Source organism: Pan paniscus, chromosome 7 (genome assembly GCF_029289425.2).
Source record: "Pan paniscus chromosome 7, NHGRI_mPanPan1-v2.0_pri, whole genome shotgun sequence".
Lineage (NCBI taxonomy): Eukaryota > Metazoa > Chordata > Mammalia > Primates > Hominidae > Pan > Pan paniscus.
This window is the reverse complement of record NC_073256.2, coordinates 35615555-35633378: the sequence shown is the minus strand read 5'-3', so window position 1 is coordinate 35633378 and position 17824 is coordinate 35615555. Positions and strand designations below refer to the sequence as shown.

General features: G+C 42.5%; 1 protein-coding gene across 1 annotated transcript in view; it reads right to left on the bottom strand.

The window, feature by feature from the left end:
- ZDHHC2 (zinc finger DHHC-type palmitoyltransferase 2) overlaps positions 1-17027 on the bottom strand; it is a 66178-nt gene extending 49151 nt beyond the window's left edge. The window contains exon 1 of the mRNA XM_034965693.4: positions 16661-17027. Within this exon, the coding sequence (XP_034821584.1) occupies positions 16661-16790 (130 nt within the window). The 5' untranslated portion in view covers positions 16791-17027. The remainder of the gene's footprint in view (positions 1-16660) is intronic.
- Positions 17028-17824: the final 797 nt, after the last annotated feature.

The window sequence follows — 17824 nt, the reverse complement described above, 5'->3', positions numbered from 1 at the left end:
TTTATAATTTTATTTTATTTTTGTAGCGATAGGGTCTCCCTTTGTCGTCCAGGCTGTTCTTGAACTCCTGGGCTCAAATGATTCTCGCGCCTCAGCCTCCCAAAGTGCTGGGATGACAGGCATGAGCCACCGCACCCGGCCTTGTGCTCAATTCTTTGAATGTTGATCTCATTTAAACCTTACAACCATCTGTGAGGTTTGTATTATTATCATTTCAAATGCTGAGAAGACAGTCTCACAGAGGTATAACTTCTAACGTCATCCAAGTCATGATGGGATCTACATATAGTCCTGTTTGGCCCCAAAACTCATGCAAGGATTCTGTGTGGCCTGCCAGGATCTGTGACATCGGATGCCTCGCAGCCACTGGGCTGCTTTGTCCTGGGCAGCTGTTCTCTTCCTTGCTTGCTCTCAGTTCTTGGTCTGTGCTTGATACTCCCGCCACTCCGTTACTTCTGATCTGGGTCACTCTAGAAAGTAGGGTTTAAAACGTCCTCTTCTGGTCACCCTTGCTCCACCAACCAACTTAAAACCTCTGCAAACATAATTTTACAAACTTTGGATACAAAAAATTCAAATTATTGGCCATATTTCAGGGCACTACCTGAATATGGACTTTCCTAACCATCACACTTCAAGAATTTGGGGAGGAACGGGGCTCTGGGTTCCTAGAGCAACAGTAAAATGGTGATACTAGAAAGAGTAAGAGATGGGATAGGCTTCCTGACCTCCATCCACAGCAGAAGAAAGGAGGAACGATAATTACTCCAATTTGTACTACACAGGCACACTCCTAAAACACATTTCTCACATGTAGACACTGACATTAAGAGAGACAGAATATGGATCTCTCCTGGTTGGCAGCTCTTAATCCTCACGTTTATAAAAGTCTCCAGGTTATAAGTGTTACTCAGCATTTCTTTATTATTATAATTTACTGCATTAAGAAGACTTGAGATCTACTCTCTGAAATAACTGTAAGTGCATAATACCGTGTGGGTTGAGTATAGGCACATGGATGTAGAGCCGATCTCTAGAACTTATTCATCTAACGTAACTGAAACTTTATACCCAATGAACTGCAGCCCACCCCTCATCTGCTTCTCCCTTCAGCCCCTGGCAACCACCAAACGGTCTCTGTTTCCTTTAGTTGACTATTGTAGATACCTCTGCTGTGCTCGAGCGAGTTAGAGAAAACGCCACACTTTGAGACGAATTAAAAGTCCGTATATTTAGCCGGCGGCCAAGAGACAGCTAACGCTCAAAGTTCTCTCGGCCCTGAAAAAGGGGCTAGATTTTCTTTTATACTTTGGTTTAGAAAGGAGAGGCAGGGTCTAGTTAAAACAATTTTACAGAAGTAAAGTAGGCAAAAAAGTTAAAAGGATAAATGGATACAGGAAAGTAAACAGTTCCAGGTGCAGGGGCTTTAAGACTATTAACAAGGTGAAAGACGCGGGGCTTCGGGCGTTATCAATCGGACGAATTCCTGGGAACTTCGGATATAGTTTGCCACAGTAGCTTATCAGTTAATTGCATTCTTGGATGTGCTGGGAGTCAGCTTGCACAAGTTAAGTCCTTGAGGAAGGGGCTGCCAGTGAAAGAGCCAAGATGGAGTCTGTCTGGCTCTCTTAGCTAGAGGAGAGTCAATTCAGGTGGAAACAAGGCTAGGTGATTAAAGGAAAGGGAGAGTCTAAAAACAGGGTTAGTAAAAACAAGGTTGGGCATTACACCTCATACAAGCAGAAGAAGGCAGTATCTGTCCTTCTGTGACTGGCTTTTTCTCATGTAGCCCAATGTCTTCCAGGTTCATCCATGTTGTCACATGTGGTGGAATTCAACATCATTTCTGTAGCAATTTGATGACCAAATCATTGCTCTAAATAGCTAAGCAGCTCTACTCGACAGAAACAGATGGTGTAAAATCTAACGTATCTAATTGAAGGCTGGGTAAACATTCACTGAATGTTTGTATTTAAATCATTAGGAATGTGTGGGTCTTTCAATCTATCAGTTCTGAAAAAGGAATAAAGACGTCACCTCATAATGACGGCCATGAAAAACTCACTGCCACTTTCATCTTGGCAAAGGGAAGGACCATTTCTGAATCACTGACTGCACTAAGCAATGTAGATAAATAAGGAAATCTGATCTCAGGGCTGGCCCCCTGATCTTAGTGTCCTCATTTCAAAGCTTACTCAATGGAATCCTATAATCCCTGTCTCAAATTAAAATAGAAGAGGCTCCTAGTGCCAGCAAGTTGTGCAGATTTGAGGGCAGCTGTAAGTTTACTTCTCCTGTTTAGATAGAGTTGTATGGGTCTTTCCTTTTCTACACATGGCTACAACTCAACTCCAAGTTCCTACAATCACTGAATCGTTTCAGCCCCACCCCCTTCCTTTCCAATTCCAGATTCCCTTCTTGAGGAAAGACCACAGAGGCCATGACTGACTCCGTAGAACCATGTAAGTCTATGGTGGATACTACACCCTCAACAAAGATCTGCCTGCTTTCCACATAATGGCTATTTACCACCCAGGGGAATGTCAACTAGGGATTTATGTCCTGAAATACTCCCCTTATTAGTCAGAACCAAAATTTTAGAATTGGAAGTGCCTCAATGATTATTTTGCCCAATGTAACACTCAACTTTCTTATATATGTGTGGATGTATTTATTTATTGGTAGCATGCAAAAAGTCCCACATGTATATTGGTTATTTCATCATTTAAAAAATATATACAATCAAGTTGAAACAATTTTTGTAGAGTATTTTTTAATGTCCTTACATCAGTTTCTTATTATCTGGTATACTCAGAATTATCATAAAGGACAATGCTGAGAGTTCCTTATTTTTCATGACCAAACGTTATTAGCTGTTTGATTTATTAAGGAGAAAAACCAATGCATCTTTTCTGCATCTCCAAGGAAACAGGCAACGTTCTAAAACCATCTAGCAGGGTTAGCAGCTATATGTTGAGTACTATATGACCAGAGTACAGGCACACGTAACACATTTAAAAATTAATCCAATTATTTCTAGGTTCATAAAATTATTTGACACTTATAAGTACTTTACAACTCTCCAGAGAAAGAAACTATATAAGGATGTAATTCCTACCTTTGTGTTTATGAGCTCATTGGAATAAAATTTACAGTGGCACACTGGAAGAGATGAAATCAAAGATTTAAACCAACACTAGCACCAGCAGTAATCGCTGCACGATAGCACTGGGTCACAATATCTATTAAAACATTCAAGAGTATCCACCTATTCACTAGCTCACCCTTCAGTATTGGGTCACTGAGAAGCACTATTTTCTTCTGTAACTTCACTGTCATATATTCATAAAGTAAACATACACAAACTTTCTTGATCCCAGCTGGAATTATACAATGCCTTTCTCTTCTTACTTGAAGCAAATCATACTCTCGCCCAACACTGCATTCACCTACAGCACTAGCCCAATCTCTCTGACAGCAATTGCTGAAACAGTATGTATATTCAGTCACAGCCAAAATAAATCTGACATTGTCATTATCTGGCCACCCACAGTTGAAAGATTTCCACGACTACTGCTTAAAGACAAAACATATTGTAATAGTGTAATATTATACAAGTACCACCTGTTTATATACTAGATGTATTCATTAATGTAAGTGAGAAGTTCTAAAAAAAAATTATGCAAGGAATTGAAGAATCCAGTCATCAATATTTGGAATGAGTCTCTTCCTCTGCTCCATGTGTAAACTGCGTCTCAGGTTTCCCGCCTGTATCTCTCCCCTAATTTTATGTGTGGATTTATGCTTTCTCTTACTAAAATCATTTCACTTACTCTGGATCTTTGGGCAAAACAAAAACCTTGCTCTTCATTTATAAATCATGTTCAGTCCCTGTGCTGTGGATCAGAATCGAGTTCATGATTGACACCATGCACTCACATGTATTCATGATGCATTCACGGCATACTTCCCCTCCTTCCCACCCGCTCCTCTTTATCAGTTTGCGTACCATTTCCACCTGCTAATATGTTCTTTCAAGATTAAATTTCCATCTGTCATTTCTGTGCTCTGGACTCTGGCTACTCAAAAACTGTTGTTGAATTCCTGCCTATATGCAGTAAGCTAGAGGCCCTCGAGTTTTCTGCCCTGGGCATGCCCGATGACCAGCACTCTCATAAGGAACACACTACCCAGTAATGAAGGCCACCATATGGGCAACATGGGATTCTTCACAATCCCCTGCCCATCAGCTTTTCTGCTGAACCATGAAATGGCAAGATGGTAAAAAAAAAAAAAAAAAATTGCTGCAGTGACACTGATACATCTCATGGATACCTCTAGAGACCTTCAAATTTGGACATGTTTACAAGGGCATATATAGGCTTCTCTGGGTGACACCTGCATCAAAAATCACCTGCTCCATTAAAACAGTATGGTGTCCTCAAAAAATTAAACACAGAATTACCATATGACTGACCAATTCCACTCTTAGGTATCTACCAAAAGAATTTAAAGCAGGGACTCAAACAGGTATTTCTGTATACTGTTCACAGCAGCATTATTCAGAATAGCCAAAAAGGTAGAAACAACTCAAACCTCCATTAATGGATAAACAATATCTGATATATACATGCCACGAAATATTATTCGGCCTTTGAAAAAATGAAATTCTGACAAACGCTACAACAGAGGTGAACTTTGAAAAAATGAAATTCTGACACATGCTACAACACAGGTGAACTCTGAAGATATTACATAAGTGAAATAAACTAGATTCAAAAGGACAAATATTGTATGATTCCACTCATAGGAGCTACCTGGACAGCTGGACTCACGGAGGCAGAAAGTAGAATGGTGGCTGCCAGAGGGTGGGGGAGGGAAGAATGAGGGTTAGTGTTAACCGCACAGCGATGCAGTTTGGGAAGATGACAAAGTTGGAAAATGGACAGTAGTGATGATCGCACAGCATTTTGAATGTACTTAATGACACTAATCTGTATACTTAAAAATGGTTAAAATGGAAAATTTTTATGTTATCAATATTTTACAATAAAAAATAAAAAAAAATCTGCTCTAGGGCTTATTCTCAAACCACAAATTAAGTTAAAAATCAACATTAGCTAAAGTTTTCTCACCTCTGGTCACTTCCATGGTTAAAAGTTTTCACTGTTGTTTAACATCTCATAAAAGTAACCCCAGAAGTGATAAGCAGAGAAAAACAAAGCTTTGTTGAGCTGTGTATGCCTAGTTAGGCATTTCCGCATGCTAAGCGGCTCATTCACAAGTCTCCCCAGATTCTCAGTGCTTGAGATTCAAAAGAATGCCGAGCCAAAATTCCGGTCTTCCTTGACCTTTTTCAGTCAATAGGAAATAGATGAAATAGAATGTAAAATCCTCAAACTCCAAGGGTCTTGGAGAGTAGCTTGATACATGTATCTATCTCGGATTTACTGCCTTAAATCAGAGCTAAATTATATTCAGTATACTCTGAGAAGGCTGGGACAAGGAAAAAGAAAATTGAAACACATGTTAGAAGGTCTTTTTAAATCTAAAAAGGGTAACAATTTTAGCACATTAAGGGCGGGTGGGGGCGAATTATCTGAAAACTACTAAAACGGACTACAGTTATCTCTAGGCAATGCTGTTGGAGTGTTTCCTGCAAATGCATTTCACTCATTTTTTTGTGATTATTTTATAAGTATACTGGGGCAAAAATTTTACATTCTAAATTGTTCTTATTTATTATTTTTATTATAGATATATGAGGATATTACTTATTCTATTACACATATAATTTATCTTTTAAATTTTCAAGTGAGTTCTACAATTAACTTGATCATCTAAATTCTCATTACAGATAACATTTTAACGTCCAGAAAGAAAAAAAGGTTTTTTTATTGTTATATGTGAAACCATAAAAATATCACCAGCTTGTGGCCGGGCGTGGTGGCTCACACCTATAATCCCAGCACTTTGGGAGGCCGAATCACCTGAGGTCAGGAGTTCAAGACCAGCCTGGCCAACATGGTGAAACCCCGTCTCTACAAAAATGGAAAAATTAGCCCGGCATGATGGCAGGTGCCTGTAATCCCAGCTACTTGAGAGGCTGAGGCGGGAGAATTACTTGAACTCGGGAGGCGGAGGTTGCAGTGAGCCAATATTGCACCATCGCACTTCAGCCTGGATGACAGAGCGAGACTGTCTCAAAAAAAAAAAAAAAGTAAAAAAAAAAAAGTATTACCAGCTTGTTTATAAACATCTGGATGATCAAAGAGTAAAAAGCCAAAATAGATAATCCCCTCATGTAGGATTCAACATTCTTTGTTGCTTGAGAGGTCCACCCTGCTCAGAGGGCTCAAACTGAACAAGTTTAGCTGGCACTCATCTTTTGATTCATCCAAGAAACATATGTCCCAAATGTTAGTACGTGTCAACGTCTGTGTTAGATACCAGGGCTATAAGAGTGCATAAACCAGACATGGTTACCGCTCATGAAATTTTCTGTAGATTATTTTCAGATAATAAGAAAAGTTAAGCTTGCCTAACAGAGTAAAGCCTTTTTAACTTGGATTGAATTAATTCAGATATCCCAGCAACTCGTACACTGGTATACAAGATTCTTTTTGGTAACCTTGTAAATTACATTGAAAGTCATCAGAGTCAGTAATAAGTTCAAAACAAGGGTTCAATGTGCACATTGTTAAATTCTCTGTCCTTCCCAACTTGATGGGCCAGTACATGTGGCAATGTTGATTCCTCCCTCCTCCTTGATACCCTTTCCTCCCCAGGCTTCAGGACACCACACTCTCTCAGTTTTCCTTCCCGTCATTGGGCGCTCCTTCTCAGTCTTCTTTGCTGGTTCCTACTCATCTCCTGAACTCTCAGTGTTGGTCATCTTTGGTCCATTTCTCTGCTCATTTACGTTCTCACATGTGGTAGAACAAATGTATCCAGTGCCAAGTCTTTAAATCCACTTACATGCTGAAGACTCCTGAATTTATTCCCACATTCTATACCTCTCTCCCAAATGCCAACTTCATGTGTGCAACTGCTTACTCAGCACCTCTATTTCATGACAGCACATCCATTCCAGATCTAATGCAACCCTCCACGCCACCTAACTGATGCCTTCTGCGTCTCAACTGATCATCCTTTCGGTTGTATGGGTCAAAAACAATGGAATCATTTTTGACTCCGTTCTTTCTTACACAACTCAAATCTGTCTATGAGTTCTGCTGTCGCTACTGTAAAAATACGTCCAGAATCTGACCACCTCTCACCATTTCCAGTGCCCACGCCATGGTTTCACACACCATCATCGCTCACCTGGATTGATGCAGTAGCCTAGGTCCACAGCGGCCAGAAAGATCTTTTCAAATAAGTCGCAGCACATCACCTCTGTACTCAACACCCTGCAGTGGATTCTCATGTCACCCCACGTAAAACCAAAGTCCTCACAGTGGCCTCTGGCCTGAGGCCCTCCATGATCTCTGCTTTCTCCCCACATCTCTGACCTGTCACCTACTTCCCTTTCCCTTGCTCACTACACTTCAGCCAAAATGACCTCCTTGCTCTTCCTCACACATGCTGGGTTGACCCCTGCCTCTGTGCTTGGAAATCAAACTCCCCTGGCCGGAGATATATTTCTCCACAATACCCGCATGGTTAAATCTTTCAGCTCCTTCAGTTCTCTGCTTAAATTTCATGAGTTCTTCTCCTTCTCTGGCTACTGTATTTAAAATTGAAACCTTCCTCTAGCATTCTCAGTCCTTCTTGCCCTACTTTTTGCTTTGTGTCATGCCACTGATGATCCTCTAACAAATTGTCTAATGTACTTATGTTTTTTATTTCATTTTCCTTCCCCCAATTAGAAATGTAAGCTCCAACATCTGTCAATAGATATTTTTTGAATGAATAAATTAAAAGGGTGTCCAATGAATTATGGACAGTTAAAATGCATTCAGTTCTTGGATTTGTAAAAGGGCAAGTTTATGGGAGGCTATGGTGAATCACTACCCTTCCCCCTCCTTTGAATGACATACAGTTCTTTGTTTTGTATATCTTAATTTTCAGTAGGTATTAGTCCTGGAATAAATTGCATTTCATTAAAATATGCTACAATTAAGACCTTGATTAAGTCAAACTGGTCCCTGCCCTTTATCTTTTCCCATTCACTGACCTCTCTGAAGATGCCCTGGCTAATCACTAGTCATAGTTAAGTACATAAATCCCTGACTGCCTTTCTTCCTAAAACAGGTCACATGGAGTTGCCCATTTAGTAGTAAACTTGATCACAAGTTAGCCCCTGGAATTTGGAGCAAGCTTATGACTTTCAGTGTAAGACTCATAATTGAAATCTTTTTCATGCTCGCAGTTGGCCTCAGGTGTCTCTCACTACAGCTCCAGCTCAGCTGTTCTGGAGTGGACTGTCTTTCCTACCAAAATACTTCCAACGTGCTATGTACATTACAAACGCAATTCCAAATCACACCATTCCTCACATCCCTACAAATCTGGTGAAAAGCCATACTTTGATTCAGCTCTTCGAGAGGACTCATGGGATCCAAAGGGATGAAGGACACAGTTCAGTCTGAATTTTAAGTCACCTTACTCCATGTACTCACCCTTACTCCATGTCACATACCCTTCAAATATGATGAAAATCCATTCACATAATGCAGTAAACACAGAGACAGAATTTAATTTTATCTGTACGTAAGAAAATAGGTAATCATGACAAAGCCCTTCTGGTTTCCCAAATTTCACTGAATTATAATCACACATAATTTTTGAAACGATATGAACTTATTTTTATAAGGATTATATCTTTTATAACATGATCATGAAGATAGACAACTACCTAGAAACTATTTTATTATTTGGATGTTTTGTTTCAAAAGAATTAGAGAAAAAGGTTTTTTTTTATTGTTTAGTGTATATTTTGCTGATGAACTCCCCTGCACCACTCTGTTCCTCTGGGGTGGCAATGCTAGTGAATAAAAGGTCTAATTAATTTAAGTATGACAGGAATGCTTAATTGTATACTTCACATGAGGAGAAACTTTAGGACACCAGGAAGAAATACTGGCAAAGAAATAAAACCCAGCCATCCATAAACGCACTTACTCATTTGCATTTTTAAAATGTAATCCAATCAATAACATACCTAAAATGAACTACCATTAAGTATGCACTTCAGAGTGAAGTGCTAAGACGAGAAATGCAGCATATATTTTCGCTTGTGAGTATCTCTCAAATAAAAATGGATTTTATAACACTTCAGGCAACTAATATTTATAACTGAATTTAAAAGTCATGGCCAGATAAAAAGTCAAATTAGGAAAAATGCTACATAAATGATATAAAGTGTGATATTATCATTTTGAAAGGAAAATTCTCAAGCAATCATGTCTGGTTTCTTTACAGCTATCCTATTGTTCTCAAGAAATCAGAGCATCCTACCCAGCGCCTCCTCCTCCTACCCCCTGCCTTGATAATTTCGCCCTTTTCACTTCTGCCATTTGATTGAAACAACAATCAAGACAATTATAATAAAATTCCCTTAAAGGAATTAGGAAAAAATTTTCAACAATTTTCTAATGGACTATTAAAAACCTCATTCAATTATTTTATGCTTTCATTATAAATTCTCTGTAGTATTTCTAAATGGTAATATGTAATAACAGAATTCCACATAATATTAAAACTGTCTTTCTAATCATCTTTAGAATATTGTTTTCCCAACAGACAGCATTAAGAATCTATGCCATATTCTAATCTGTCATTCTGCAAGATAGACAAGATAAAATTTCTACACTCATCATAAGCAGTGCTGGAATCTCAGGGGACCCATGAATACACCACTTCCTGGAGAAGAGAAGGCTGGGTGATATGATACAACTGTCAAAACGCAGTGGCATAAATCAGCAGTATAAATTATGAAATGTAAGTATAGCTCTATTTTTCTGAGAAGGAAAATCACAAATTCTCCATCAAGATAAAACATAAAAACAAATGAAACAAAAAAATCAATGAGGACCATTTCATGGAGAACCCCTCGCCCCCATATATACTCATCTATGGGATACATTTGTCTTTTTTCCCCACTAGCACACTTCTCACCATGGTAACGAAAAAAGATCAAACACCTGAGCTCGCTGGACCATGCAGCCTGAGATGTGGGCGCAACCACCTCAGCCCTGCCAGCTGGACACTGCCCAGGCTGGAACACTGGACCCGCTGTTACCAGGCTGGGGGAGCCTGGAGCACAGGTGGTTCCAGCGCTCTGTGGTGACCGGCTGCCAGGCAACAGCTCTTTCCAAAGGCGGTTCCTCAGGTGCAACGTCAGCTCCGCTTCACCCGCCTGCCCTTCGTTTCTGTCCATTTCTAAGCTAAGCTCTCCAGGCTCGCCGTAGATTCAGAGAGTTGCATTCATGCCCAGTTTCACCCACAAGGTCACAGGCCCTGGGCAGAGTAAAAGTGGCCTGAGCATCAGGTAAGAAGTGAGGGAGCTAAAACAACCTCCTACTTCATAGCAGAGGCACACACTGCTGCTTATAATCTTACTCTGAGACTATGTCAACCACTAAATATATGTGGTAAGATCTGTAACATGACTTAAAATTCATTTCTACTTACGTGCTCCCCAAAAGCTCTTTTTACCTGCCTCATTGTTTATCCTTTTCCATTGGCCAGGCAGCCAACTCACATGTCTAGGAGTGAGACGTTTTGCTTTCCATTTCTGCTTTCCTACCACTCTGCTGTGGAAATGGCATCCGGAAAGGTGGCAACTCCTCTCCTCATGCCCAAGCCAGCTAGAAAGCTTTGGTTTTGGGTTTTTTCCCAGAGGCTGTTTTTTTTCCTGACTACTAGGAAAAGATCTCTATTAAGTTATCTTCTAAATCATTTCTGTGGCGGGAAATGCCTGGCAAGTAAATGCTTTTGAATGAACCCTACCCAAGCCCTCAAGAAGCTGCCTTCTTTCTAACCTCATGGAAACACACCTTCTCTAGAGACAATTAATTATCTTGATTTAAGAAACCATCCCATCAGCTTCTGTTTAATTACTGGAAACATTCCTGCAAGTACCAATTTAATGGCATGGAAGACATTCTCAGTAAGCAATTGCAAGCGAACTTTTCCATAATAAGCCTCAGTTTAAACTGAGGTTTGACCCCAGATCCTGTCCTCTCACTTATTTGCATTATACAATTGAATAAGACTAAGTAGAAACTATGAGATTAATTCATTCAACATTTATTGCGCATTTGTACATGCTAAGACTGTGCTAATTGCCTTAAATGTTTTTCTCTAATAGGGTTTAATAGCAAATAGTAATGCTGCATTGTCCAGTACATCAAAAGAAAAGGAAGTCTCTGACACACTAAATGGAACCAAAAAAAGCATTAAGCAGAGCCCTTTCTCTTACTCCCCTTTCCGACTTGACCATTTATATTAAAGTAAAATGGCAGCACGGATCAAGAGTTTGGAACATATCATATTTTATACATTTGAATTTTTGATTTGAAGAAATGTTGAGTTTTTATTACCCTATTCACATAAATTCAAATCTTTAAAATATTCAACAATATCAAGAAAAGTCACAGAATATATTTTGAATCATATTGCTAACAACTAATAATTTTTTTTGTTTTTTTTTGAGACAGGGTCTCGCTCTGTCACCCCAGGCTGAAGTGCAGTGGTGTGATCTCGGCTCACTGTAGCCTTTGCCTCCCCGGTTCAGGCAATTTCTTCTGCCTTAGCCTCCCGAGCAGCTGTGACTACAGGCACGCACCACCACACCTGGCTAATATTTGTATTTTTTGGTAGAGACAGGGTTCCACTATGTTGGCCAGGCTGGTCTCAAACTCCTGACCTCAACTGATCCTCCCACCTTGGCCTCCCAAAGTGCTGGGATTACAAGGGTGAGCCACCGTGCTGGCCAATAAGTAATCATTTCTAAGGTGATGTAGGCATTAAATGTTTTGCATACATCAGTTTTCTATGGATGTGCCTTACATTCCACTTAAAACTATTTTAATATTTAAAACAGCTGGCAAAACCAACTAATGGCAAAAACTGCAATTACTTTTGCATCAACTTAATAGAACATCTGTATTCCCAAGATCTACTGCCTGTTCTTTTTTGTGAAAAATGCTTTATTGTCCTACACAGTTTTTAAAGTAATAGTTTAAGTATCAGGAATATCAAGATATTAATAATATAAAGCAACAGTTTAAAATCAATAACAAGAATACATTTCTTCTTCTGTGTAGCTCAAATTCATTTCATGCTGGAAAACAATTGAGAGCCCCAGCAGTCTCTATCCTTGAGTCTGCAGTGGCCTTGAATGAATGGTAGGTCATAACTTCACAGAATCCAAGTAGGAGGCTTTATGTATTTTGTTCTTAGGGATGTTTGTTTTCTTGTTTGTTTAAAAGAATGAAAACATGGCTGCGTATCTCTCAAACTGATCCCTAAGTATTATAATCACTGTGGAATATAATAGGCTGCAATCACTGCTGAAGGATGTTTAGTAATAAAGACAGCAAAACTGCGAGTAAAACCTCAAGATTCTAGTGGTCTACCTTCCCACATACTCCAAAGCTCAGCAAACTATTGCCCAAGGGCCAAGATTGGCCACATATTTTTGTTGAATAAAAGCCACTCCCATTTGTTAAAGTATCTTCTATGGCCGCTCTCTAAGAGTTGAGTGGCTGGAACAGAGACCACACGGCTTGCAAAGCCAAAAATACGTACTATATAGCCCCAAACTACAAAGCCCTTTAAAACTCTAAAATTGTGTAAAGACTGTTGGCTTATTTTCAGAGCTCTGTCAACTCTCTGTAAACGATAATAAAGTTAAAAAGAGTTGCTGCATAACTTCAATGGGCTAAGATATTTGGAGAGGGCTTTGCTGGGAAAAGGAGACATCTGGACATCTGCATCACAGCAGCTAAGGTCATAGTTGACACCTCCGCTAGGTAACTCAGAGGAAGAACATTGAACTTGTGGCAACTCTGGAATTTAGTTTAACTCTTTCATTTAAAAATACAGAAGGGGTTAGCCTGGATGACCTTTAAGCTTTTCAAAATTCATGATTGTTTAAAATGACGAAACTAAAACCATACGCAAATTCAGAACTACATAAGTGCGCAACATCATCATAAACGTCTCATAGCACCTGCCTAAGGAGCAGGAAAGTAATATATTTAAGAAAAATGGGAACTGAACTGGTTACACAAGGGTATGTGGAAGTTTCCTGTACTATTGAAACTTTTCGGTAAATTTGAAATAAAGAAAACGGTATGAAATAGTTAAAACAATTTAAATGTTAGCACTTAAAAGGGGAAACTTCAGTGAACCTTCTTCAACAAGCGAAGTTAACACAGCAGCAGCCACAAGGGATCTGTAAAACATAAACCACGTCGTGTGCTCGCTGAATGGAGCATGCCTGAGGCTGCAGACCACCCTCACTCCCTCTCATAGTGCATCCTAAAGTTTCCCGTACAAATGTTACCTTTGAGTTTATCTTACTTGATGGAAACCAACCTAATATCTAAAGAGAGCAAAGAGAGTTAAGACACGAAAGAAGCCAGGAGTGGAGAGAGGGACAGGAGGGACAGGGGAGAGGGAAAAGGAGTGGTAAGGGAAGGAAAGGATGGAGGGGGAGGAATAGGAATAGAAGAGCCTCGTTCATCAACAAACGAGATAAACGTGGTCCAAATGATTAGAAGTATAACTGTCTTTTGTGATCTTTTCTTTAGCAGAATAGGAAGCTGACTTAACCAAAAATACTTGACTCTCACACAATATATGTACATCCCATATATTTTACATATAGACGTATTCCAAAAAGAGGTTATTTTTATAAAATACAAACACTAAGCAAAAATTATGCTAACTGAAAAAGTGCCTAGAGAGCCACATACATCCACGTTGTTAAATATAGAAACTAACTGTAATGAGAATCATTATCTCCAGTTTCCAAGGATACCAGGATAAGCACTACTCCTAAATTGCAGTTCATTCAGCAAAGGGCACAGAATAATTTATATTCAGGGTCATCCCTAGCTGAGAGCAGATGCGGAAGGAGGACCAGGGTAAATCACCTTGTTTCTTCTATTCCATTTGCTACCTGATCCAGTTCCCAGCCCTCGACCCCCACACTCTGGTCCCAACCTTGGCCAATGTTTTATGGAAGAAATTTGGAAAATCTGCTTGTAAATGGCAACTTCCAAGAGAAAAAGAATCTTCAAAAGGCAGGGCAGTCTGAGATGTGATTAATGCTGGGGGTGGGGTGGGGGCTGGTATTTCCATTTGCTTTGTCTGTGAAAAGGAAAGGAGTCTGGGAGTCTGGTTTTGTGTGTCAGTCACACTAGTCGCCATCTTTCCCAGTGCCTATAAGGAAATTTCAACTTCCCACTCAACCAAGGCTATGCAAAGCTTGCCAGTCATAAACTGCCATGGTCTCTAGAATCAAATTCAGCTTCAACTTGTTCTTCCTTCTTAGACTCTAGAATCTAGATCTTTCATAACAATTACTTTTTGTTTCTACAGCAATAAAAATATAAAAGCTACTTTCTGAAAACCTAGGAGATAGTGCCTCTGAATCATTTATTTGTTTATTCAAGACCACTTACTGTTGCTTTCAATGTGGCAGGCATTGCGCCAGGCCAGGCAGACAGGCATTGCGCCAGGCAGACAGGCATTGCGCCAGGCAGGCAGGGACAAGAAGTGATAGATAAGGTATCAATTACAGGCCACGCCACTTAGGCAGTTTAAAAAGAGGCATTCTTCCTCTTAGTCAAATCGTCACTTACTAAAATACTGATGCGGATTTTATGGATACTCTAGATTTGTCTTAAACTTACAGAAAGTACATATAAACATACGATTCAGATATAATAGCAATTTTCCATTTAGTTCCTTCCCCATCACCTGTCTACCCAATACAATAGTAAGATCTGCCATATAGCACCTCAGCTAGGAGCAGACATCCTTCTAACGGGCAGAAGAGCTCTCTCTGCCTTCAAATGCTTCTTCTTAATGGACATGAGACACTGTACCAAGATAAGCGTCTTAGCTTAATGTGATAATACAGGAGAATAGGCTATTTTGATAATGAAGGCCTTCTAGGATGTCCCTTCTTTGCAGGTTATATTAATCGATACTGGTCACTGTTTTTAAGAGGACGAAGGAATGAAACACAACAAAGGTTCCCAACAGTTATGTAACATATACAGTCTATCTCAATAAGGCAAGCTATTTTAATATTAACAGCTAATACAAAATTTACTACACGTCCTTTCCTATATATTTTAGATGACTTGACGACTGCATACCTAAATGCATCCTCATGATAATGCCTGTACAGCCTCATCTTTTCCTAACAACAGACTCAAGGTTTTTTTTTTTTTTGGACTATTAAGCTTGTTTCTAAATCCCTTCAAGTAATAACAGCAAATTTTAAAACTATATGAAATAAAAGTCTCGGTTCTCTTACAACTTACATCAGTGATTATTTTGATGTATTATTATGACACTTTCTCACAAGGCGCAACATTTTGAGGTAAGATGGCTTCAGACAAGATTTTATGTCTGAATCTTGAGGCTTTGAAAATGCTGAGCTTGTGAAGGCTCAATATAATAGGCCACTATTTAATCTTTTCCCTTGTCCCACCCAAAGCTAGCACTTGGTAGGGCAAAAACAGACACTTTGTTAGGTGGAGCACGAAACACAGAAAGCATTCACAAGTCACTGGCAGAAAGGTCATTTTCTGTTTTAACATCTTTTTCTGATAACCCAGATCAGTTTTCATAAAACCCCTGAAGGTAGAAACCAGCTTACATTAAGCGACATCATTGTACTCCCTACTTGTGCATAATAATCAACTTTTTAAAAAATTTTAATCTTCAGCATTAAAAGTATCCTACCCACCAATTCAGGAACCTCGAACTCGGACTGGAGCCACTTTGCTCTCTGGATGTAAAAACCTCAGACGATCACCTCTTTTTTTCTCTCCCTACTGTTCAAACACCTAAATTATGGTTTAGTGTGTTGCACATGTCCTCAAAAATACTTTCTAGTAGCTCACCTCCTCCACATCCTTTTTAACTAGAAAAGTGTCCAACTGGCAATCCTCAAATCATAAAGGCAGCAAAAACGCCCCTGAGCGCTGTCACAAATTTCTAACGAGTGGATTGACGCCAACCAGCAAGGGATCCAGCTCCGCCGCCAAGGCCAGCACCCCCGCGCGGGTCTGGCGCAGCTCGGGGCCGGGCCCAGCTCAGCCCTTCAGCCCCCGGCGCACCTCGCCGGCCTCGGCCTCCCCTCTCCACAGCGGTCCCGGGGACCGTCCGCCCCTCTAGGGGGTGTGGCCGGGGCGGCGGCGGTGAGCGGAAGGCGGCGGGAGGCTCGGCGGCGAGTGCGGGGCGGAGGCGGCACCATAACCCGAGAGTTGGGAGGGGAGGGCGAGGGGCGTGCGCGTGGAAAAAGCTGCCCCGAGGCTGCTTTCGGCGGCGGAGCCGGCGGGACGCGGCAGGTTGGCAGCGCCCGGGGCGCATCCGGCGGGCGAGAGCGGTGGCGCGGCTGAGCGTCCCGGGACAGTCAGGGTGGGCTGCGCTGCGCTGGGGGCGCCGCGGCGGGGGGCGCACTCACCTATGCACAGCTGGATGGCGTAGGCGTAGTAGGACCAGCCGAGCAGGAGAGTGATGAAGACCACCGGGATCCAGTACAGCACCCGCCGGCACCGCCGCCTGGCGCTGCTGCCCGGGCCCGAGGGCGCCATCTTCCAGCCGCATCCACCTGCCCAGCTCCGCCGCCGCCCGCGGGCCTGGCTCCGGGGCGGGCTGGGCGGGCCCGGCACCCCTGGCTGGACGGGCTCCTGGGCGGCGGCGGGGTGCGCTGCGGCCACTGCCGCCGCCGTGGCGCTAACTCCCCATCCCGCAGCCCCGAGCCGGCGCGGCGGACTCCCGGCTCCTCAGCCCGGCGGAGGCGGCGGCTGCGAGCGGAGGACGAGGAGGCGGAGGGGGGCGGTGAGGCGGCGGCGTCGGGAGGCTGCGCTCCGCCCCCGCCGTTCCCCGCCGCCCGGCCGCCTCCCCTGGCGTGGCCGGCTGCGCCCTCGGGCGGGCTCTGCGGGGATACGGAGCCCTGGCTCGGGCCACCTCGCGGGCTCCCACCGTGGCCCCGCCGCCTCCGGCTCGGCCTCTGGATTCCGGGGAGGCGGGGGCTGCTCGGCGCTGGCCCCCGGGCGGAGGGGGCGGTGGCGGCCCCTCCCTAGGCCTCCGGCACCCGGGGCAGTTGGGTTGCGAGCGCTTCCGCGCTTGGCGCAGGGCGGGGGTCGGAGGCGAGGCCGGCGGAGCAGCTGCTGCGCGCGGGACTCCGCGCCTGCTGCGACCCAGGCGCCCTGAGAAAGTCTGCAGCACGGAGGCCCGCGTCCCCGCAGCCCGCGTGGAACCCTCGCGCTTCAACTTGCGGGTCCCTGGGAGCCCGCGGGGGCCGCGAGGAGCCTCCCTTTACTACTCGGGCTTTGGGGGGAAGCAGAAATGCACAGCGAAGAGGGGGTGCCGAGCCGGCGTATGGCATGGGAGGGGCTGTGGAGAGCGAGGAAGAAGCATTTTTGGTTGTGAATCCAGGCACCTCTGGAGTTAGAAACACAAGTTCTTTGCTCTGAGAATGTTGATGCTTTGGATAAATGATTGAGTGATTGTGACAGGGGCCGTTCCCACTGTCCCCTCCCTCGAGTACGGTGGTTCCTTCCACCAACTATTTATTCTTTTCCTCAACCCGCTCCTCACTACGGTGTTTACTTTCGTGGTGGCA